Genomic DNA, 25,218 nt, shown 5'->3' on the forward strand with positions numbered 1-25,218 from the left:
AAAATCTGGCTTGTTTTGTAAAATAAATTTGAGAAACTCAAACTCAACAGAACTCTCGACTGGTTGGGATTCTGGAAAGGATTGAGATGACGATGAGGAGACAGGCAGCCTTGCTCTTAAGAGTTCTCCAGCCAGTGTGACCTAGCCCTTTGCCTGGGTCACGAGGAAAGAATAGCCAGAGGAGGAAGCCATACAGAACCTGCTAAGCTAACGCCCACACTCCCTCAGATGCTCAACTGAGCAACTATTGTGTATATGGCCTGAAGTCCTGGGGCTCTGTCCGCTCCCCCTGAAGTCCTGGGGGGACAGAACCCCCACACCCACAAAGGTAGGCAACCATCACAGCTAAATGGAGGGGGCCAGAAAACAAGTCCAAGAACAAAGGAAATTATTATGCAGTCTGCTAGAAGGGAGTAAGTACTCTGGAAAAAAGAGCAGAGTGGAGGGCGTCAGGGTGCCAGAAGAAGGAGGGCTTGGTTCAGAGAAAGGGGGTTTCTTAGCTGGGAGTATTGGGGTTCAAGACAGGTTCTGAGGATGAGGGTAACACCCTGGAAATGGGGTGGACCTAGGATCTGGTTTCAAAATCCATCTCTTTTTGGCTGCTAACCTTGGATTAACCTCTTTATTTGAACTCCTGGCCTGTAGGAACACAACACGTCCCTTTCTGTTGGCAGTGATCCACTGGGAGTTAGCGCTAGGGCTATGGTGTCCAGTCTTCATTTGAATACACAATGCTTCCAGCAGTGTACATGGTGGGTAAGAGGGAAGACAGAGCCAGACTGACAGGGCTTCCACCCAGGCTATGCCCTTTCCCACTGGGAGCCTGGACAAGCTGCTTTACTTCTCTGTGCCTCAGTTTCATCATCTGTGAAATGGTTACAGTGAGGATGGTATGAGTCACCTCCCATAAGGGACTCGGAGCACTGCCTGGAAAGTGTTAGGCACTCTGAGTGTTGGCTGTTATCAGTTATTAAACGGATGACCCTGGCACATTTCTGAACCTCTGAGTCTCCATTTCCTCCTTTGAAAAAGGGGCTCACAATCTCCACCTCAGCAGGCTAATACAATGATGGAATGCAACACTACACATGCATACGCAGAGTTGCAGGCAGTATGCACAATGATACACAAGTTTCACAATTTGCACTAGAGGTAGGTGCTATTGCTATCCCACTCTACAGTTGGGGCAGCTGAGGCACAGACTGGTCATGTGAGATGATCTGGGTCACACAGCTGGCCGAGAAGCACAGCCAAGTTCAAACACTGAGCCATGTGTCCTTCCCACACTTCAGGGCTGCAGTACACCCCAGTCCTTGGGTGCAGATGACATCCTCCTGTCCACATCCACTCTTTCCACCCAACATTCTATTTGACTGCCTCCACCACAGGTCCTGCACACCCTGCACTGGGCCTGGAAGACACACCAGGCCCTGCTTGCTCCCAGCTTTCCACAGCTCCTCCTCTGTCTGCCAACAGACAGATGGGAGGCAACATCAAATTTCAACCTTTGCACTGAGAGACAGGTATGAGTTGTTACATTTTGCAGCAAAACCAAGGCTCAGAGAAGTGAGGTGATTATGCCAGGACAATCCAGCATGAGGCAAGTGACTCAAACCTGGGACTGCCTGACCCTCCTGCCTCCAACTCTCACCTGCAGGTGGCAAAGGACCCTTGCAGGCCTGTGCACGTCAACTCTTTCTACCCGACATTCTGGGGGTTCCCCCTGTGGCTTCCCAGTGATGACAAGAGAGCCCAGTCCTTGCCCAGAAGCCCCAGGCCTGCATGGCCAAGTCCTGCCTTTTTCTGGGCAGTCACACTGGGCACTTGGTTTCCTACCTTCCTCCAGGTTTCCTCCGGTCTCCTGGATTTTGCTCCTGCTGTATCCTCTGCCTGGAACTGTGTCTCCTCCAGGTCTCTCTGTTGAAATCCCACCTCCCCTCACACCTAACTAACCAAACACCCTAACCTCAGAGAGGCCTTCTCTAACAGCAAGGCAGGACCCATTCTGTACTCTCATAGCTCCATGTGCCTTTTTAAAAGAATAAAAGCAATGTATTTCTTTGTGGTCAAATAGACATAATATGAAATTTACCATTTTAAATGCATAGTTCAATACACTCACATTAGGTTCCCATCTGCCTCTAGAACTTTCCGTCTTCCCAATTTGAAACTGTACCATTGAGCGCTAGCTCTCCAAGACCCCCACCCCCAGCCCTGGACATCACCATTCTACTCTCTGTCTCTAAGAGCCTGAGCACTCCAGGTACCTCACAGAAGTGGAATCTGACAGCATTTGTCCCTTTGTGACTGGTTTATTTCACTTAGCAAAAAGCCCTCAAGGCTCATCCATGTTGCAGCATGTGTAGGAAGGTCCCTCCTTTTCAGGTTGAGTACTGCCCACCATCTGTACTCCCGTGAACTCTGGCATCACCATTTGTGGTCATGTGTGGTTTGTCTGGCTGGTGACTGTGCTCTCTGCCATGGACTGTGAGCTCCAGGAAACAGGCCCACGTCACTCGTGCACACTGCTGAATTGTCCCCATTCCCACCCCCTGCCTAGAGAACTCTGTTTGGTACAAAGAAGGGGCTCATTACAGATTTGTGGAATGAATGGATGAATGAATGAATATTCTGGATGCTGCCCAGGCTCTACCTTCACCCTGTGCATTCACTCTGCCTGGGTGGCCTGAGCAAATTCAATTTCAACTGCAGACTCCACTTCAGCCCAGGCATCTGGTCCTGCCCTGAACCCACAGGTTTGAACTTCAAGGCACCATCTCATCCCAGACATGTCCCTTCCCTGTGCCCTACCTTTCCCAGCCCGGGGCCCAGGTATAGCCCTGTCTTCCCTCCCTTGCCTCCTACAGCCCACCACTTACCATGCCTGGCCTGCTGAGCCCACCTCTTCATGTATGTCCCCAGCTCTTCCTTCCTGCAGCCTCAGCCCCTGCCTGAGTTTGGTGGTCCTGGCCCTGGCCTCATCTTCTGCCACTCACTTTCCTAGCAGTCAGACAGACTTCCTAAAGCATAAGTCTGCCCACATGCTCACTATGCTCAAAGCCCCTCACTGCCTCTTCAAGACCCCAATGGTCCAGGCTCTCGCTCTCCTCCTGGTGTTCAAGGTTCCCACGGTGTGGCCCTGCTGGCTCCTGCCTCCCTCATATTCCATGCTGGCCACATGGGCATCTGTATGTGTCAGGTCACTTCCTGATGCAACTTTGCAAGTGTCCCTGCTGCTGAAAAGGCAGGTCTTGGTGACAGAAGCAGACATCTCCTCCAGAGAGCCTTCCCTGACCCCACCCTGAGCAGGTGCCCTCCAGGCTTCACATACCCGGCTTGTTCTCACCAGGACTGAGAGCTCCTGGGCAGGGGCTCACCTCTCTTTCTCATCCCTAGGCTTCCTGCACCTGGAACAGGGCCAGCTCACAGCAGGTGACCAACATTTCATTCCAGACAATGAATAAAACAGAGAGGTATGCTGAGGGGGTACACAACCCTAGCTTAGGTCCAGGGCTTCTGGGAGGGACAGAAAGGACAAGAGGGTAGGAACTCCTGCCCTGGGCCTCACTGGGCCCCTCCATTCTCTCTTTCCCTAGAGAGGTCTTCTTCCTCCTCTGGGGCCACATCAGGGGTTCTCCCGAAAGTCACAGCTCTCTGTCTTTGGCCCCTTGTCTATGATATGTGTTTGTCACCATCTTTCTGACTATCTTCCAGACTCAGAATGGCACCACCAGGGCCTAAGCTGTGGGCCTCTCACCTGCATCAGGGTACGCAGCGACTCCACATATGACTGCTCCGTGTCCAGCAGGGTCATGGTCACGTGCTTCCGCATGTCCTGTGGGGACAGGAAGAGAGGGTGAGCAGTGTCTTGTTCCACTTGGGACCTGTCACCTACAGCCCCAGAGAACCCATCCATACCCTCTTCCTGGCCTTTAGCCCCCAGGGCTCCTGGTTGTTCTGACACGCCATCCTGGACCCCACACTGCCAGGCTTTTTCTCGGGAACTCCCCTTGCAGGGAATCCCCCCTCCTGCAGCTCAAAGGCACCCCTGCCCAGAGTCAGGCCCACTCCTCCTACACCCCCATCACACAACAGCTGTAGGCAGTCCTAAGACCTCTCGCTTACTTTTTGGCATCCCTGATAGTCTCTTGAAAAGGAATGACATTTGCAAAGGTAGATGCCTCTAGCTACCAACTCTGAAAACCCTACCTTCCTGCTCACTGTTATGGACATGCCCCACCTGGCTGAGCTATACAGCATCCCTAGAGTACACACACTGTCACCCCTTGCTACAGATGAAGATACGGGGCCCAGAGATGTGAAGTCGGTGCCACAGATCACACAGCTGGGCAGTGTCAGGGTTCAGTCACTGTCAGATAAGGCGGGGTACCAATTCTCTACTAAAAGTTACTGAGCTCTCCTGCTGGTCAGGCAGGCACTGTTCTGGGCATTTTATGCTATCTAACCCTCCTGATCACCTGGACATAGACGTTGTTATTCTCCCCATTTTAGGAATGGGGAAAAGGAGACCCAGCCACTGAGGCCTCTAACCTGAGGACCTGCACTATTCTCCAAGGAGGTGTTTAATCCCAAAGGATAAGGTATCCAACCTGTCAGGGTGAGCCCTGTCATATGGGAAAGATTTGCTGGAAGCTGGCCTGGGAATATTGTCTTCATGTTTAGCCCCCTGGGATAGAGGTCACCTGCTGCCCACTTCTCTGCTGGGAAGCCTTCCCCACAAGGCACCAGCCCCAACAGCTTCCCTTCCCTAGTGGGGACTCATCACTGACTCCCGAGTCCCTGTGGTGATCCTAGGCAAGGCCTAGAACCCCTGTGGAACTTACTCTTCTGGCTTAGTCTCCCTTTCCATTCCTTTACAGGTCTCAGCCTGGCTCAAGCATCTGCCTGGGCCTTGCCTGGGGAGGTGCTGGGAGAGAGGCCATCAAAGCCTGCTGACTGGAGCAGACACTCTGCACATCACACTGTCAAGATGGGATGGCCCTGATCAGGGTCTGTCTGCTTAGTGGGAGTGAGCTCCGGGCCTGCCTAACACAGCCACTGCTGGCCTTTTTTGCTCCTAGTAAACTTACCTCAGGTCCTCCTCCCTCTGACCCAGGGACTTGGGAGTCAGGCCTGTCTTCCAAGGTCCTACAATGAGGCATACTCAGAAATAGGCTCCCATGCTAGGACTCGGTGATGGGGATGTGAATGACAACCCCCGTGAGACACAGGAGGAGCTTGGTTTGTCCCTCCCTTGCCAGTCCTGTGCTCTGATGTTCTTCCCACGCCCTGCCTCAGTGCCCCCAGGTACAATCAGATCATTCATCCTTCCTCAGCCTTTAAAAATCAAAGCGGCTTCCAGTAGAAGGTGTGTGAGCTGAGCCCACCGTCCATGGACAGAGAGCATGGATACACAGCACCAAGAGCCAGAAGGGCCTCCCAAGTAAAGACCCAGACACCCACTCTTGCCCCTCTGGGACATTTCAGCACCTCACAGACAATGAGGCCGTGTTTCAGCCTCATTCACAGCTCCATAACACAGGTGTCATCCCCGCTGAACAGATGAAATGAGCTGGAGAGGTGACATGACTTGCCCAAAATCATTCAGCCAGTGACCAGCAGAGCTTGGATCAGAGTCTCTTCAGCCACCTCATGTTTAGCCTTAGGACCCCAGCACCCCAACCCAAGTTCTCACTTAAGACTAACAACTCACTGGGCAGCCTCAAACCAGAGGTCCCCCGGCTCTGCCCTTCCTGTCTACATGAATTTGGTGGTCATCTAACCACCCTGTTTTTCACACTCTCCTCTATGAAATGGAGCTAATAACAATCCCTTGCTCCTAGCATCGTGAAATCACAGTGATGGGGAGCAAAGCAGGGTCCACACGCAGTGGTCTTCACCGGCCATTCACATTCCACTTTGGTGAGACTGCACAGGGAGCTTCCTGACAGCCAAACAACCAGGCTCAGCCCTAGGCTGCTTGGCCACCATCCCCCATCCACAGTCTGCCAACCAGGCCCAGCAGGCACTGTGAGGGTCATGGTCAGGAAGGCTTCCTGAGAGGCAGGACTGGCATTGGGCCTGCTGGCTGGGAAGCTGGGGGAGCCCAGGGAGGCTGACGCTGCAATGCTGCCTCTCCCAGCACCCTCCCACTGCAAAGCACAGTGGGCTGTCATTCAGCTGTCAGGTAAAGGCACAGAAAACAAGGCCAGCTCCCTGTCACTGCATGGAGCACCCTCTGCACGTGCCCAGACACGGGAGCAGTGCATGGGGTGGGGAGGGGGGGAGACACAAGAAGCAGGAGACAGACGACGCAGCTGTCAACCAGATCAGCAGGCCCACCTGTTCTGGGCGGGCCAGCCCTGTAGGCCCAGCTTCCCTCCAGAGTTTCTCACCCCTCAACAGCCCCATCTCCAGACCTTTACTACACAGGGCCCTGCCATGGGGATGTGGGAGGTGGAGGCAGGGGGGGACAAAGCAGGAAGACGAGAGGGGACCTCTCCTAGTATGATTAGGGTCATTGCAACCCAAACACTGAGACCCTGATGTACACAGCATGAAGACAGACATACATGCATGGAGAAGCCATAAAGGCAAGGCACCCCACACAGACAGAAATACAGCCCAATTATTCAGCAGAGAGCCGGGCCCTCTAGCCCAGAGACTTGTGGAAGCAGAGCGGGACACCCAACATGGCACGGCACCTGGAGGATAGAACCACAGCCCCCACCAGGTGGGGAGCATGGAACAATCAAGAGTCCAGGCCCAGAGAGAAGCACAAACACAAGGCAACAGCCCTAGAAGCCACCCCCTCCCCCACGAGGAACACACACTGAACTAAGAATGGGGACAACACGGGTCCCCACTCCAGCATGACATCTCTGAGACCCAGCAGGTCCACTGGGGAGGAGGCAAAGGGGAAGCAAAGCTGGCTACCCCCTAGCACATATACACACCTGGGAGGGGGCCGCAGGGAGAGGGAAGCTAGAAACCCTTCCCCTCCTGAGCCCGTGGACACACACGCACAGGGCACACAGGCGACAATCTGCTTCCAACCTATCCACTTCACAAGTGACACCAGGGCTTGACCCTTAACGCCCTGCCAACCACACTACTGTGGATCTGCCAGGGCCCCTCACCCTCAACCTCCCTGACCCTCCTCAGGCTGGTCATCCAACCCCAAGTCCTGTGGCCAGGTGGCCCAGTGCCTCCCTCATCCGACTTCCAGGCCCTATGTGCCAGCATCTGCCCACGCCTCTCTGGGATCTCCCGGGACCACTGCGTCCTAGGCCAAGGCCCAGTCCTTGGCCACCCCTCCCCTTCCCGTACCTGGGCCTCCCCGGGCTCCTCAGCGCCATCGCTGCCCCCAGCGGGCTCCCCGGAGGCGGCGGCTGGGCCCAGATCGCGCATGTCTTCCAGCGCGATGGTGAACTGGGCCAGGGTCTTCACCATCTGCAGCATGCGGCCGGCCCCTCCCACCTGCGCTCCTGCGCTCCTCCAGGGGTTCAGCCCCACCGCGATGGACGTGGTAATGTTAGTCCCCGGGTGGATGCGAGCGCGCACGGCAGCGCGACCGGCCGGGGGTGGCGCTGTGGCCTCCTCCGCGCGGGGCGGGCGCCCGGCCCCGCAGCCCCGCGCCGCCACTGGGGGAGGGCGTCCCCGCCCTCTCCGCGCCGCCCCTTCTCCTACCACACGCCCAGAGCGGCGCAGCCTCGCATCCCCGCCTGAGGTGTCGGCTCGGTTCGCGGGCTCTTCCCTCCCGGGGGGCACGAGTCATGCACACCTGTGGACAAAGGAATGTACGCGGCGAAACGCATCTTCTGTGCACATCGGTACACAACGTGGATACAAACAACCCAGATTTACACGTGGGGCTTCGGACACACACGGGCACGCACACACCTACACCAAACACGCCTGTGCGCAGTATGGGTCCCCGACAAGTGCACCCATACAGGTCCTAACCCTGATGTATTACACCTGAACCCGACCCACCGTTGTCAAAGTGATGTGGGTTTTCCAGTTCTACAGTCTTGGAAGACACAAACTGGCACCTATGCAGGCAGTTATTTAGGGACATGCTGCACGTGCCCATCCCTGGAAACTCCTGGCTCTGCACTGGGAAGATTTGGGGGGGGGGGAGCTGTCACTAAAAGTGCCCACCTTGAATCACCCTATCCCTAATCCCAACTGCACTCAGCTTGGTCAGTGCCCTGTACCTGGCACAGTCCTGTCCCTCTTCACCCCTTGAGCCACCATGGGGAGGGGCTCTAGCACTTACATCCCTACCCGCACCAGACTGTGCTCCCCAATGTCTCCAAGCAGGATATTCAAATCCCAGGGCAAGGCCAGAACCTGTAGCAGGACTGCAGGGATGTGATTGGGGGGGGAAGGGGGCGACTTCATTTGGCAACAGTTCCCTTTGGGTTCAAAAAGAGGTTCTGACACACCCTGAAGCTGTGCTTCCTCCCTGGCTACCTTCACCTCCTGGGGGCACTGGGGGCTGTCACACTCTCTAAACCCCTGCTGACTCCCTCTCCAAACCTGTTTGCCCCTACTTTTCTTGCAGTGGGAATATTCTGAGCCTCATCAACCTGAGCCAGGTCCATCAGAGCACCACTCCTGCCTCTCCTTTGATATGCCCCTGCCACTTCTGTTTTGATGCCTAGAAGCAGACAGCTCTCCACTGCCTCAGGGCCTTGGCCTAGGACTTTTCTTCTCCTTTAAAGACCAGTATCTACACAAATGTCACCTCCTCAAGGAAGTCCGCCCTGATCTGCGGATTAGGTTGTATGTTCTCAAAGATCTGTTTCCCTTCCTTAACCAGGTACCACAATTTATAACTTATACATTTAAGCAATAACTACATGGATGGCCATCTCTTGCCAAGACACTGTCAGCTCCCTGAGAGGAGCATCCATCCCCTTTGTAAACCAGGGCACTGTCCACATGGCAGGGGCAGATTAACAAACAATGCCCCAGTAACTCTCCTCCCTTTTCCAGTCAGCTCCTGCAGGTTTCCTGGCATCCCCATGGCATGGGATCCACCCCTCCTGCTGGCCCTGAAGCCTCCTGTCCTGCTCTGCTCCCCTTACACAACACTCCCCATCACCATTCAGCCCTCAACCAAGTGGGTCCTTACTCCACATCCCAGTCCAAAGGGTTGGACCTGGGTCTGGGTATCACTGGCTTCCTCAGAGTTCCAAACATCCAATGTTATAATTTTAACAATTAAGACAATTTCTGAGAAGCTGAGAATGAAAACCAGCAGCGAGAAGTCCAAGAGAGTAGCAAGATGAAAGCCGATGTGAACCCACTCAGCAACTGATCCCAGGACAGAGGGCACAACACAGACACAGGGGACACCTCCCAGGGGCTGCATTGGGAGGGGGAGATCAGAACCGATACCTGACTGATGGGCGTGCAGTACATTTGTGCCACATCAATGAATGAACAATCTGTGAACTCACTGAGTCCCCTGGATCCCCCTCAAAGCCTGGTTCAGTTTGTTGAGGGGAAGAACGAATGCCAGGTTGAGGGTGTGCAACCCCAGTACCTCTAAGAATGTGCTAAAATAAAATGCACATTTGCCACCTCCCCTAATACATCTGAAATCATGGAGCGGGATCCAGCAATCTGAGCTTCAATCTGACCTCCATGTGGCTCTAACGCACTGGCACACAGAGCCTGCAAGGTCTGGCCAGCACGTATGGACTCAGGACAGCAAGCAGTGATCCTCGGTGACAGAAGCAAAGGTCCTCCAGGATGGCCCCAAGCCCTCTTCTACCCAGAGTCTGCACCCAGAAACCCAGTGAATCCATCTGCCTTTTCCTCACCCAAGGGATAGCTTCCCTGGGGAAGGCACCCACTCCTCCTCCTTCTCTCAGAATGGGCATGTGGGGAGGGTCTGGGACTGCTAGACCAGTTGACAGAGTGGGGGCTGGAAAGGGAGTATGGACATGTCCCATGTCTAGGGCAGATAACTCCACACCAGCACAGACTGGTGGCCTGAGGGCCTGACCTCTGGCCCACTGCTGGGGCCCTCCAGCTACTTAACCCATTTGGTTTCTGTCCCAGTACTCATCTGGCCCTCTCTTGGGCCTCCATTTCCTCTGAGTGGCTGGGAGGCAGTACACAGCTCAGGGGTGTTAGAGAGGTGCATTTATCCTAGCACTGACTCCAGCAGGACTAAGCTGAGGGATGACTCCGCCCTTGCTGGCTTCCAGGAGCCTAGACCACACACAGGCTTCTCTCCCAGGCTCTGCAGAGGGTGTCTGTGACCTCTTCCAGGAGAGAAAGCATTCATGAAGGCTTCCTGGAGAAGGGAGGATTTGAACACTGTCCTGAGGCCAAAAATGTAGAGGCACTTAAGCGGGTGCCAGAAGGCAGAGTTCACTGGAGACCACTGCCCGGAGGGAGCAGGACTTAGTGCTAAAGGCACTGCCTGCTGCGGCTGGCTCATTAGAGGTGGTTAATTAGATCCAAGCCTGCTGCCAAGGCAACCAGGAGGCTGGTGGGGCAGGAAAATGAAAGGAAGCTAATGAAAAGAAATAGCAGTGTATAGTGGATGAATCAGGGTCTCCAGAGGCCCCACAAAAGCGCTGGCATCAGAGCCTTTCAGGATGAGGTCAGCTGGGGAGCATGTGTTGGGGACACCCTGTGCAGGTATGGTTCTGTGTTCCTCTCAGTTCCAATACAGGGTGCTTATTTCATTCCCTTTGGGAATCTGCAGTTGTTTGCAGTGAATCTGGTTCAGAACAGCTTTTTAAGTATACAAGGTGGCTGGTAAATGCCTGTCAGGTCCTCTTCTCTATATCCCATACCTCATCACAGACACTTTCTATCCCCACCAACAGCCCCCCACATACTCCTTAGTCAGAAGAAAACAAGAAACAGAGAGGAGAAAACTTCATTACTCATGAAGAGGCATAAAATTAAAGATAGAATGTGATAAATTAAAGATCATAGATCTAAGGATATAACAAAGTTATCAGTGTAGACAAAAAGAAATGACAAAGTGCAGACAGCTTATTGAGACCCACAGTTTGGGAAAGCAGGTCTCACAGGCTCCTGTGGGGTGGGGAGGGGCCTCCAGCCTTTCCCAACTGCCCAGCTCTCTCTAAATGTTTGTCAAAAGAGTCACTGGATGGATCAAAGACCTTAATATAAGGCCTGAAACTTTAAAACTACTGCAAGAAAAAGTAGGGAATACACTGGAACATACAGGCATAAGCAATAACTTCCTAAATAGAATTCTAATGGTTCAGCAATTAAGAGAAAGGATTGACAAATGGGACTACATGAAACTAAAGAGCTGCACAACAAAAGAAATGGTCACCAGACTGAAGAGGCAGCCTATGGCGTGGGAGAAAATCTTTGCCAGCAATACATCTGACAAGGGATTAATAACCAGAATATGCATGGAGCTCAAAAAACTAAATTCCCAAAGAAACAATGACCCAATGAAGAAATGGGCAAGGGAACAGAATTTTTTTAAGGGAAGAAGTCCAAATGGCCAAAAAATATAAGAAGAAATGCTCAACATCCCTGGCCATAAAGGAAATGCAAATCAAAACCATGTTACAATTCCACCTCACTCCTGTTAGAATGGCTGTCATCAAGAATACCACCAACAACAAATGTTAGCAAGAATGGGGGTTGGAGAGGAACCCTCATACACTGTTAATGGGAATGCAAATTAGTACAGAGACTCCTCCAAAAACTAAAAATAGAACTGCTATATGATCCAGCAATACTGCTCCGAGGCATGTATCTTAAGGAATGTAAGTCAGGGTACAGTAAAGACACTTGTACACCCATGTTTATTGTAGCACTATTCACAACAGCCAAGATTGTGAAAACAGCCAAGATGCCCTACAACTGATGAATGGATTAAGAAAATGTGATACACATATACAATGGAATTTTATTCAGCCACAACAAAGAATGAAATTTTGTTGTCTGCAGGTAAGTGGATGGAACTAAAGAATATCATGTTCAATGGAGTAAGCCAGGTTCAAAAAGACAAAGGTCACATGTTTTCTCTCACATGTGGAAGACGGATACAAATACAAGCATTATCATACCTACATATAAATATATACAGAAAAAATTTCCAAAAGTGGGATGTTAGAGGAGACTAAGGGAGGAAGGAAAGGAGAAAAAAATGTTAGGGAGTGAATAATATTGAAATATATCACATCTGTGTAGGAACAAGACACAACAAAATGACTGAAAACTGTTGAACAATGCAGGATAGGAAGAAAAGGGTAAGGAAGATTTATAGAGGGGATTTGCCAGATTAAAGTACAATATATTCACAGGTAAAATACCAAGGCAAAACCCCACTGACCAGTGAACAGACACTGAAACAATGAAGGCCAGGGATGTAGAACAGGTCATGGTAAGGGGAGGATAACAGTAGGAAAGGGAGGGCAAATGAAGAGGGTGAAGGAGGGTGAACATGGTTGATGTACTTTCTATACATGTATGAATATGGAACACTGAAACAAATCACTGTCATTTCAAGAAGGGGAATCAAGAGAGGGAGATTAATGGAGGGGATGAACCAACTAGTGAGAAAAAAAAGTCTCTGGGTCCCAGAGCTGCCCAAACTGGGACACAGGAAGTTCTATAATCTTAAGAGTCTCCTGCATCACTAATGCTGCTTGCACAGCTTTGAGGGCCAGGTCCCTTTCCTTTGCTTTGTGAGCCTTGGCTCCTTACTCCCCACCACAGCCCTATATCAAGGACTATTTATTATTACTCTCCCATACTACAAAGAGGTAAACTGAGGTTCAGACAGGCCAGCCAGCTGGTAGGGTTACATTCATTGTGACAATTCCAAATTACATTGTACATTCGTTAGACTGCCCCTACCATCTCTCCCCTCAACCTCTCCTCACCCCACTTAAAGCAACTGCAAGAGGTTTCATTGTTCTATTTCATATAAGTAAATGAAGTTTGTCAACCATAATCACCTTAATCTCCTTCGTCCACCTGCTCCCCTCCCACAACCCCACTGTACCTATTTTACAGTTCTGTCTTTTATTACTAATTTTTAAGTCAATGTTCAAAGGGGTTTCTGGATGTATCCCTGCTGCGAGTATACTTTGGTCCATTCAACCATTATTCTCCCTTATCCCTTCCCTTCCAGCCCCAATAATTCAACAGGTTTCAGTACATAGCTTTACATCCTCTACCTTCAGATGTTACGTATTACAATAGTGTCGGTGCTCTATCATTCTCTTTTCCTTCCCCTGAAGGAAAGTAGTTCCATAGAGTAGTTCCACTGTTACAAATATGTTCTATATATGAATTTGTATGTGATCATGTTTGGTTTGTGTATATGTTTATCTTTTGGATCTATCTCCACATATGAGAGAAAACATGGAGCCTTTGTCTTTCTGAATCTAGTTTACTTCACTTAACATGTTGCTGTCCAATGGCATCCATTTACCTTCAAACCACATGTAGTTATAATTCCTTATGGCTGAATAAAATTCCATTGTGTGTGTATACATATATATGTGTGTATATATATATATATATATATATATATCATATTTTCTTGATCCATTCATCAGGGGATCTGAGCTGTTTCCATAGCTTGACTATTGTGAACAGTGCTGCAATAAACATCAGTGAGCAAGTGTTTCTATTGTACCCTGACTTAGTTCCCAGGACCCAGGCTCTTAAGCCCCTTCCCCTGAAAGGTGAGCCCATCTGCACCTCCCTGCCTCTTGCCTTGGGCACTCTGCTGAACTTTCCCCGCCCCGCCCCCCCCCCCCCCCAGCTCACAGGCTGCCTGAGTTGCCTTTTTCCAAACTCTTCCATTACAAGACAATGACATAAACAGGTTCCCCTGACCCAGAAAGGTTTTGGAGGTAAACACATTGCTATTCACAGGCAATGCTAGGATCAAGCAGGATCCTCTTCCCTAGGAACCCAGCCCTGGCTGGACTGCCTGGCACTCCTGGCCCACCCATGTCCACAAGCATGAAGCTGATACCACATGTTCATAACCTAATGCACCATCTCTCACTGATGGCTGCTGCCTCCTTGGATCCTCAGGTTCATCGAGAGGAAAGTTCCCAAAGAGGGATTTCTTTGTATAGAGGCAAAGAGGGCATCTCAGGTTCAAATCCTGACTTACTAGGGGTGTGACCTTGAGCAAGAAACTTCAGTCTCTCCATCTGTTCCTGCCTGACATCCCCTCCCATTTCTTCCCATCATCTGTCCCTTCCTCTTGCATTCACAGATCATGGCCTGTTCTCTTTAGACCCTGCCTTCTAGAAGGGGGAGCTTTCAAGGCTCTGCAGAGTTCCCAGGCCTCTTAGGCAGCTGAAAGGGAGATGTTAAAGCCACAGAGCTCCCTTGGGACTGGTTACTCTGGGTGAGCCCTATAAACTCCAGAAAATGTGCTCTAAGAATGGGAAGGACAGCTCTAGCTCCGTAAGGAGCTTCAGGACCTTCCTACGCTGGGGGCTATCTGACTAACAGCCCATCAAAGACTCACAGTGAGAACTTCCTACCTGAGGAAACGGAGGCTCAGCAAGGCAGATGAAGAAGCTAGCAGCAAGCAGACAGTAAGCAGCAGAGCTTGAACTGAACCCAGAGCTCTTACTAGGCTGATGGAAGAAATGAAGCAAGGGGATGATTTCTGCATGGACCCATATTTCATCTGTTGGCCCAGAGGGGCCTGGCTGGCACGCCAGCACTGGCGCCACTAGAAAGCCTCACCACCCCTTCTAGAAACCATCCTTGCTAGCTGAAAAGGACCAAGGGGGCAGGTCATAGCCTGTGTTGAGGCTCAGGACCAGCTTCTGGTGGCTGACACTGGTTGGCCCACTTCTCAGCCCAGAAGAAAACCCTCTAGCGGCTGTGTTCCTGGCCCCTCCTAGACCTCTGTGTGTGATATGCACTCCCACTGTCCTCAGTAAGGACTTACTTCTACATCTAGCTAATGTTTAGTGAGGTGCGCTTTTTTTTTTTCTGAATTATCTCCTTTAGTCCTCACACCAATCTTGAGTGAGCTCCTGTTATCACCATTTTACAGATAAGGAAACAAATACCCCAAGTGAAACAACTTAAGCTGAGAATTGACCCTGAGTCACTGGCATAGCAGAGAAGTTGAGTAACTTCACCAGGGACACAGAGCACATAAATGAGTCAAGCCAAGCCCAGCGTACCCTGAATTAGGAAGTGGGCTATATACTCTTCCCTGGATGGCTGGGAATAGATGGAAATAGGAGAAAAGTCTCACTGTCTGCCAAACTATAAGATTCATAAACGCAGAGACCAGGTCTGAGCACGCAAACAGGCTGTCTTGCTCTGTGACTTTAGACAAGTTTGCTCCCCACTCTGGAATTCAGTTTCCCCTTCTGTAAACAGATGAAAGACGGAAGGTACAGATGGACCCTAAGTTCCCTATCAGGCTCCCTGGAGGGGCAGTGAAGTCATGCTCAGGATTGAATGTGCACAGCCTGATCTTCCTGATTTTAGTCAAGACGTCTGGTTTAAGTGAGGAAGCCAGAGCCCCACGAGCTGCACTTCTGCCAAACACCCATAGGTGGCAGCAGAGGTCTGCATGGCAGGGGCTGTGGTACATGTGGTTTGAATTTAACTCCAGTCGTTTTTTTCATGTGGCTTTTTTCCCTTTCTTTCTTCTCTGTCACCCCGCCCCCTTTAATTTCAAGAAGATACAGCTGGACCTTCTGGGCTAAGAAGGAAAAGTTTCTTAACATCACGGATAATAGCCGGAAGCAAGAGGTGGGGTTTGGAAGGGATTAGTAGACCCCAACAGATGTGAAAAATATCTGATGAGCTGGTAAACTGAATTTAATCATCTTCTAGACCCAGGAAATTGGGATCGTCCTCACCATTTCACAGGTAGAGAAACAGAAAGCCAGCTGTCTTCTGAGTGTGAGGGGTCAGGTTGCCCTACTTTGGTGGTGTTGGGTGTGGGGAACAGGGAAACCACTGGTAATCCCAGTGAAGCCTTAGGTAGGATTTTCTACTTTAGGGGCTCCCAGGAGAGGCACCCCCCAATCCCACCCCCACTTCTGTCTGGATGCTGGTCTGCCTGTGCCCTGGCCTTGTCTCAGAGCCTCTAGTGACGACCTTCATGAGCCCTCCCTTCCCAGCCCTAAAAATTACTTCATTCAAATGTCCAAGCCTTATTCAGTTACAGAATACTACCCAAGGAATGGGGCCCACATACTCTGGACCTGGCACCACCATATTCTGGTTGTAAATATCCTACCCTCAGCCTCAGTCTCCTCACCTGAAAAGTGGGGAAATACCTATTGCTCAGTGGGTTCTCTGGAAAGGAGGACTGTGTCCTTCCAATCCACCCACTTCTCTAGCAGGCAGAGGTGGCTGGGGTGAGGGGTCGTGGGAACGGAAGTTTCCAGGGTCTGTTTCCAGCTTCTCCTGCTCCTTCACTCCCTCCTTCAGACCGAGGCACGGGGAGGGGGTGGTTCCTTCATTTGTGTGTTGTTGGGTGAGATGGGGTGTCCTGTCTCTGGGGCGGAAGATGACTCACTGGGCCACGAGCCAGGCACCCTGGGAAAGGCCAGGCCAGAGCCCCAGGGAACTAAGAGGCAGGGAGCAGGGGGCAGGGCCTGCCTGAGCTGTAGATAAATCCTGCAGGCTTTCAAAACCCAGCAGCCAAAAGAGGCCATTTTCCCCACTTTCCACAATGCCAGAAATTTTTCTGATCAGGCCACCGAAGGCCCAAACTAAGATAGAATGAGCTCTACCAGTCTGTTTCTCTGCCACCTGCCCTTGCCACCTCATTCAGCCAGGTCTCTTTACTGACCAGCACCAGATTCATCCCTGAATCAGTACAGCTAGAGGAGGAGAAAGTGAAATTAAAAACAATAATGTTAATAGGGCCAGACTCAGAAATTAGAATCAGGAAGTAAACTGAAAAACCAAAGCAGCAACCTCCTCTCCCATCACCTCCTTTTAAAGAGGTTAGGGAGACATAGAGGGGCTGTCTGCATCTGCCTTCTCCTTTGAGATGTTAAGAAGCTGCAAACTCTTCATAAATTGGTAGAGAGAAAACTGGAGAACCTATCAGGCATGGAAGTTCTGAAACTCAGCTATTGTTCCTGGGTCTTGGGTAGGCCTAGATCATATCACCACTTCAGAATAATAAGCAGCACCCATCTTAGCCACCGAGAACCATTGTCTCTAATGATTAGATAGATGTAACCAGATGTATTTCCCCAACTCAGAGCATATAAAACACAGGAAAAGGCCGCCAGTTTTGAGCTCATCTCCTACTCCTGCACTTCAAGCAGGAGGTGCTTTTTCTCTCCCTTGTTCCCTTATCTCCCTACTTTATCCTGTCACACTGAAATAAATCTTTGCTAAAACTTCCATTTTGTGAGACTCTCCTCTTTGTGGGACTTCTTGAAATGCTTTTCATTATGGATCTCAAGATCCAGTGACTTGTGTGGAAACTGGGAAGCTGTGGGAGCCAGCCAGTCTGTTCCTCTGGTAACAATCCCTACCCAGCTACCTTGATCAGGTGGGTCCACTACCTGAACTGCCTCCTTGTTCTTGGCCCTGTTCAAGTCCCATCAACTTTGGTGCTCTGACTCTTCCAGAAAGTCTCTTTAATCCTCCTCCCTGACCTGTCCTTCCTCAGTGACTATCCCCACTACAGACCAAGGCAGCAGTCACCTTCTGTGGGAACTCCCCAGACAACATTCTTCTCTCCAGCATGATACAGACTTACAGTATGCTGGTCTTGCACTCAAAGGCTACCCACAGTGCCAAGGACATTAACAAAATCTGGGAGTCCCACAAAAGAGGGAGTACCTCTGCTTTGTCCCCATGGCACTGCGGCTCAGGTCAGAGGCTGGTTCTAGGTGCTCACTCAGTACACAGGTGTGAAGTAGGGGATGAATGAAAGCAAGTATCCGTGTAAGGAATGTGCACAGCAAGTTTCCAACACTCATGTTCAACCGTCCCGGAAAGGAGAGGATCAGAAAAGGGAGCAGTCCTTCCCTTTGGACCTAGGAGCATGGAGATCCAGAGAGCAGTGTCTCAGGACCCCAGGGTCTTTGGGGCTCTTCCACTACAGCTTGTCCAAAGGGGTCCAACCAGCTGGGATGCCTCACCTTCCCTCCCCGACCCCACTCCAGGACCCGGGGATACTGCTGGGATGGGGTGGGAGGTAGAAAGTTCTACCCACTAGTTAATCATTCTAGCCTTGGCTATGGTAACCCTGGCCCAATCCAGAGCTCAGGGAAGTTCCTATCCATCACACCAGGCCAGCTGGGGATGATCCTGATGCTCAGGGACAGTGCACCAGGTCCTGCCCAAAGACTCTTTTACCCCCAGCTTCCAGGGACTGTCACTGGGCCTGGGTCACACTGCCAGAAGTAGTCTGGGCTTCTGGCTGACCAATAGCAGCTTGGGCTTCTAGACCTTATTGTACTTTGTCCATGACTAGTGACCAGCCCTAATGCCTAACGCCTGGACAATCAGCCGTGTGTGTTTGTGTGTGTGTGTGTGTGTGTGTGTGTGTGTATGTGTGTGTGTACACGTGAACCCAGGTGGTCACTTGCATTCTTGAACACACAGTGGACAACAAAATTCACAGCTGAGCCAAATGCCAGGAGACTCAGACTGGGAGGACTGAGGTTCAAGGCCAGCCTGGGCAAATAGTTGTTGACACCCCCATCTTCAAAATAACCTGAGCAAAATGGACTGGAGATGTGGCTCAAGTGGTGGAGTGCCTGCTTTGCAAGTGCGAAGCCAAGTTCAAACCCTAGTCCCATCAAAAAAAAAAAAAAAAGAAAATCACACCTGAAAGTCAGCCTGAACCAGGCTAAGGCCTCACTCTACTGAAGCCTCATTCTACTAAGGCCCCAGGACCCAGGCTACCACCTTTAGGAAGCACCCTGACAGCTGAGACCAGCTGATGCACACCTCTTCTAAGCTTCTGGAGCTGCAGCCTCGAAACCTCAGGGACTCTCTAGTCATGCCCTTGTGACTTTTGACTATAAGTAGCACTGCCTAGTCATCCCAAACCATAGAGTTTACAAAATGCTTGCAGGACCAAATCTCATGAGGCCCTCCAGCACCTCTGTAGGGAAATCAAGGTTCAGAGATGAGCCGTAACTTGCTCAGGTTCTCAAGATGAAGCAGAAGTGGGCTGGGGCTTGGATGTCCCCGCTGCCACTGAGTGGCTGGGACTTCGGGTAAATCACTTAACTTTTCAGAGCCTGCCTACAGGAAGAGCAAAAAGGCCTAAAAATAGCAGCTCTATCTATCCAGGGATTCCTCTGTCTGCTTACTAAGCGCTTCACAGGTGTTGATTTTAACCTCAAAATAAGCTCTACAGAAGGCCCTGTGATTAGCCTGCATCACAGAAGAGGGCAACCAGGGGCAGGGAAGATGGTACCTTGCTCAAGATCACTCAGGTAGACAGGATTTCTGCCCCCAGGGGACCCCAGGTGGAAGAGGAGTAGAGAGGGGCACCCTCCAGCCTGAGGCAGCCTTGAGAGTGCTGGCTCCCAGAACCAGGACTCCACCTACCTGGCCTGCTCCCAGAACCAGCCACAGGGAGGGCCCAGTGAGTCACAGCACTTATGGGGATATTTGAAATGCTATGGAGAAGGGTTCTGGTGTAGTATCAAATGAAAGAATCGAGGAGCACACATGCCACACCATCCTAACATCATTGAACACACACACACACACACACACAGAAGCCCACATCTATGCCTCAGTTTCCTCATCTATAGAAAATATAAAGGGCCTACTTCGCACAGTGTCTGGATGCATATTGGCTGTATGAATAAGACTGTGCAATGCTAGCAAGAGATTCTAAGAGAACCTTAGAAGGCAGGCTATCTCAGACATCCCTTGCTTGCATCCCTCAGGGCTGAGGAGCTCACCTCTTCTAGTGGTACCAGGGAGCTTCTTCCACTATGGGCAGGTCTGCTTGGGAGAAAGCCCAAGCTGGGCTGAACCCCTCAGACTCTACACGATCTTAGCACTGAATGGTTATGACTGTGGGGAGAATCTTCCTCCACCTCCTATTCTAAATGGCGTTGGATTCAATGCCTTCTATGGGGTGATTCTCCAAATGAGCAGTTAGGAGGGCTTTCTGGGTGGCTCCTGTGACCCTAGTCCAGGTGACAGTTCTGTCCCTCCCATTCTCTGGAATAACAGAGTAGCATTTGCTGGCAGTACTTTGTACCTGTTTCATTTTCTCCTTTGGAAAACAAATGAGAAATCAGCTGGGTCTGACCTTCTCCCCACCCCACCCCCAACTCTCCAGTCCCTCAGGGGCAAACAGCCCTTACTGCCTCTTCCCTGTTCAATTGGACTGGTGGAGAACCCCAGAGGAGCAGCCCTGAGAGCTGTCTGTTGCCATGGCAATGGCAGCCCTGGAATTTGACCACTGGGGCCCAGGAGTGGGGGTGGGGAGTTGGCATAGGCCATGCTGGGGCACAAAGGAGGGTCTAGAAGCCCAGGAAAGCCAAGGCAGGGCAGGAGTCCAGGGCCTCAAGATCTCCTTTTCCAGTTTCAATTGACGGGAGACAGACAGGACAAGGCCAGTTGCCTCTTTGATGGAGGAGGACCCCAAGGGACAAGGACTCACCTAGTCACAAAATAAGTCCAAGGCAGTGCCAGGACTAGATCCTGGGGTGTGGTCTGTCTACTTTGGAGTCCTGTATCCTCAGAGGAGAGGACAAGGGTGCCTGGTTATGGTAGGGAGAAGAGGACACCCTGAGAATGGCTATGGCTGGGTTGGGTCACAGTACTGACTGTGTATGACAGGCCCATTCCCAGTAACTCCTGCTATTTCTGAATCTGGAGGGAGGGCAGAGGGCCTGTCTCACCACCTGCTAAGCCAGGCTGCACTGGGTAATTTTAAACAGGCGCTTGCCCTGCTCTGCCTTCCCACCTACTGACTCCAGGAACACAGTGACCTCTGCTACCAGTCCTCCATCTACTTTCTCTAAGCCCCAGTGGGTCCTGGATCCAGAACCATTCTCTGTACCCTACCCCTAGTAGGACTTCTTTCTTCACAGTCAGCCCTAGGATCAGGGCGATGTCCAGAGCCCTTTCCAGCTGTGACACTCAAGGCCTAGAGAGGGAATGAGACTTTTCCTAAGTTACCCAACACAAAGAATTTGGGGATGCTGTGCCATTGGCCTGTGTGGCCACCTCCAAATGCCACCAAGCTCTTATGCCACTCCAGCTCCTTCTCATTCCTCTGGCACTGACCTCAGCAGCCAATGCCTCACTCCCCCTGCTGACCTTCATACCCATGCCAGAAAGATACCACGATTGTGACCAAGTTGCTCCTCAGCTTAAAACACCAGTCACAGGCTAGCAGACCTGTGGTAGACAGCTAGTGAGTCAAGTGGTAGACCACCAGCCCAGCAAGTATAAGATCCTAAGTTCAAACCCTAGTACTGCCAAAAACCAACCAAACAAACAAACAAAAAAACCCTCCAGTCACTGGGGAAAAGAACAGCTGGAGTCATAACTCACACTACATACCATGGTAAATTCCAAGTAGATCAATGATTGAGATGTAAAACAAAATAAGAAAGCATAAAACACCAGAGAAAAACATAGAAGAATTGCTTTACAATCTTAGAGTGGGAAAAGCTTTCTAACTATGGCTCCAAATCTAGCAGTCTTAAACTAACGGCTTAATAAGATAGAACACACAAAAGTAAAGCCTGCATAGCAAAAATAGACCATAAACAAAGTCAAAAGTCAAATGACAACTCAGGAAAAGGTATTTGTAACTCATAACCCAAAGAACTAACCTCCCTAATATCTAAAGCTTTCTTAGAAATGGATAAATTCAGCTGGGCGCCAGTGGCTCACACCTGTAATCCTAGCTACTCAGGAAACAGATCAGGAGGATTGTGGTTCAAGGCCATCCTGGGCAAATAGTTCTTGAGACCCCATCTCCAAAATAACCAGAGCAAAATGGACTGGAGGTGTGGCTCAAATGGTAGAGTGCCTGCCTTGCAAGTGTGAAACCTTGAATTCAAACCCTAGTGTCCCACTAGAGAGAGAGAGAGAGAGAGAGAGAGTGAGAGAGAGAAGAAATGCATAAATCCAAAGGCCAAAACCAACAGAAAGATTGTTAAAGGATCAGGACCACTCACAGGAGATGGAATCCAGTGTCTTTTGGACATGACAGAGGATGCGCAATCCTAGACAGAATGAGATAAATGCAAATCAAAACACACTTGGATATCATTTTATACCTATCAGATTGGGAAAATGTCCAAAGGTCTGAATTGTTGAGGGCCTGAGGAAATGTCTCTTTCATACTGCGGGTGGCAGACCCCTATGGATAGCACTGAAATTTGAGTCATATACACCCTTAGTCTCAGCAATTCCACCCCTACAAAACGATGTGTGTTGGGAGAGAGAAGATAAAGAAGAATGATGGAGGGGTGAACTTATGATACATTGTAAGAACTTTTGCAAATGCCACAATGTACCCCAGCACAACAATTAAAAAAAAAAAAAAGATGTGTGTATGAAAGCCTTGTGCACAGCAGCATTGTCTTGCCTTTGCTGTCTTGCTTCCCTTTCCTCATAGGCTTCACTCTTGGATGATTCCAGTCTTGCAGGTGACATTTCTCCAATATGCAGAGAGGGGCCTACTTCCTACCTTTTCTGCAGAGGAAGGTCAAATCCTTATTCAGGCCGAAAACCCCACCCCCACTGTAGGTTGAGCTGTCTCCAATATGGGCTTCAACTGATCTGAGCTTTAAAATGAGTCCTCAGGCTGGATGAAGGCCCTGTGGCCAGAAAGCTCAGGTCATCCTGGCAATCCCTCTCTCTCTGGGCCCTGTCTGCATGTCCAGGGATCCAGAGTTGGTAATGGGCAGCTCTACAGAAGGGGGAGGATGTCTACCAGAGCCACAAGCCAACAGGGTCCCACCCCTCCTGCATGGCCCCTGAGTGCTTTTCTACCGACAACTGCCTAGGGGACATTTCAAGCCTTCCTCAGGGAAATTGGTTCATTCCCCACTAAGAATGATGCCCTAGGCCGCCATCAGCAACCCAATCTGCTTCCCTAAATTCCTGCAGCCCTTCCTCAGCTGGGCTCAGTCACCATTCCCTACCCCTTTCCAACTTGTTTGATGGCTTCCCACTGATCCTCAATGGTTTGTGGCTGGCCCAGCCAATAGACATGATCAAATTTAATCTTCATAACAACTCTACATCATAGGTGCTGTCACCATTATCCCAATTTTATAGGTATGTACACTCCACCCCATCAGGGTTAGGTATTCGCTCAACGAAGTGAATCACACAATGAAGACAGGAGCAGGACTTGAACCTAAGCCATCTGGCTCCAGTCTGTTCAAACCAGCTGGGTATAGGATCAAGTCCAAGCACTTAGGCTGACCCCAAATGCCCTCAGTGATCTGGTCCTTGCTGGCCCACCAGAGTCAAATCTCCCCAGCCGTATCATGGTTTGGCTACATCATGTTCTGGCCACAGTAGTTTGGCTTGTCATACTCTCTTATGCCAATAGGCCTTTGCACCTTCTTCTATTTTTGTGTTTGACAATTTCTACCTATTTTATGTTTTTATTTTCTTTATTATCTATTTCTGCAATGCTGGAGGGCCTTGCACACACTGGGCAAGTACACTACTACTGAGCTATATCCTCAACTCTCGTCCTGTGTTTTTAAAGAAGTGGTGGCCTGGCTCTGTGGCAGGCCAAGCAGGCTGATGCCTGAGGCAGGCAAAGCCCAGATCCTGAAGAGCCTCATACCTGCCAGCCCCAGGGCTGTTTTCTCCTGCTAGCCCTTATTCACTCTTCCTTTTGCTCACTCTCAACTCTGAGGAAGTCCTTCCTGATTCTGACCTAAATCACCTCACCAGAGAGAAGCCAAGGGGATTCTTGGGCCTCTTGAAAATGTGCCACTGCCTGTCCCCAGTCAGTGTGACAGAGCTGGCTGACGCAGGGTACATGCTCTGGGAGCACGACTGGCTGCCAGCTCCTACCGACCTTATAGGCCTTATCTTCTCAGGTGGCACTCGTGGGCAGACAGGGTCTTCCCACTGGCCTGACAGGCCATCCTCCTGATCAAGGGGCTACAGAAGCCCTAAGTGGGGGCATCACCTGTTCAGAGGAACCCTAAGGACAGTGGGGTGCTCTGTCAGCCTGGCTCCTCTGGAGAACTGGTCCGACAGTTTTCCCTGCCCAGGGTCTGGTTGGCTAAACTTCTGAGCTTGCAGAGATGCTAATGGGCAGGCCTGTCCTGGTCTAATCCCTTGGTCAGGGATTCTCCCTGTTCCCAACAGGCATTTTCCAACTGAGCCCTGGGGAGTCCAGGCATAATCCAGGGAACAGACACACCTCCACCTTTACATGTATCAGTGGGGTTGGTCTGCCTCAGTTATGCCAAGGTTCCACTAAAGAAAGGGTCCCATTAGTTTTGAAAGCTTTGAATTACTGCCCTGAATCAGGTCTAGATATTCAAGCCTGGCCCTTAAGACTCCCCAGGATCTACCGACCTCTCCAGAGCCTGAACCTTTTGCGGCACCCAGACATTCCAGAGCTTCTTCATCCTAGGTCTCTCTGCCTTCACAGCTCTTTCTGCTTGGAGGGCCTGGGCTTCCTTCATCTGGTCAAGGATCCACTGGTCCTTTAAGGGTCAAGTCACTGCCCCAAGTTAGCTTTCTCTGCCCTCACCTGCCTTGGCCTCTTGTGACCCAATTCTCAGATGGGTTCCCTGGAACAGGACCCCCCACACACACACTTTTGAGACAAGAATCTCACTTATGTAGCTCAGGCTGGCCTTGAACTCAAGATTCTTCTGCTTCCACCTCCTGAGTGCTGGGATTACAGGTGTGCGCTATCACATGCAGCTTTGGGAGCCCCTTCTCCTTCATCTTGTTGCCCAATGAAACCCCACACCTAGTGGATGGTGGTGGAGCTCAATGTCACAGGTTACCCTGGGTTCCCCAGACCCAACACCCAAAGCTGATCCCCTGGGTTAATTATACAGGGCTAGTTAGAAAAGTTAGCAGCAGCTGTTTAGCCAATGCTCATCAGTCCACTAATAATGAGTATGATGTCGTTAGTCAAACTGCTGGGCTTTCCCCATGGGAATGGGGCCCTGCTGCCAGGCCGGAAGTGGGCTGAGGCACTTTCCACAGCCTGGTTCTGGAATCCCCACTATCCAGCTTAGCCCC

At 50.8% G+C, this 25,218-nt stretch overlaps 1 protein-coding gene across 2 annotated transcripts in view; it reads right to left on the reverse strand.

The window, feature by feature from the left end:
• Arhgef17 (Rho guanine nucleotide exchange factor 17) overlaps positions 1 to 25,218 on the reverse strand; it is a 57,856-nt gene that overhangs the window by 16,775 nt on the left and 15,863 nt on the right. For both annotated transcript variants that reach the window (XM_020176698.2, XM_020176697.2), the window contains exon 2: positions 3,758 to 3,835. In XM_020176698.2, coding sequence (XP_020032287.2) covers positions 3,758 to 3,835 — 78 coding nt within the window. The remainder of the gene's footprint in view (positions 1 to 3,757; positions 3,836 to 25,218) is intronic.

Source organism: Castor canadensis, chromosome 1 (genome assembly GCF_047511655.1).
Source record: "Castor canadensis chromosome 1, mCasCan1.hap1v2, whole genome shotgun sequence".
Classification (NCBI taxonomy): Eukaryota; Metazoa; Chordata; class Mammalia; order Rodentia; family Castoridae; genus Castor; species Castor canadensis.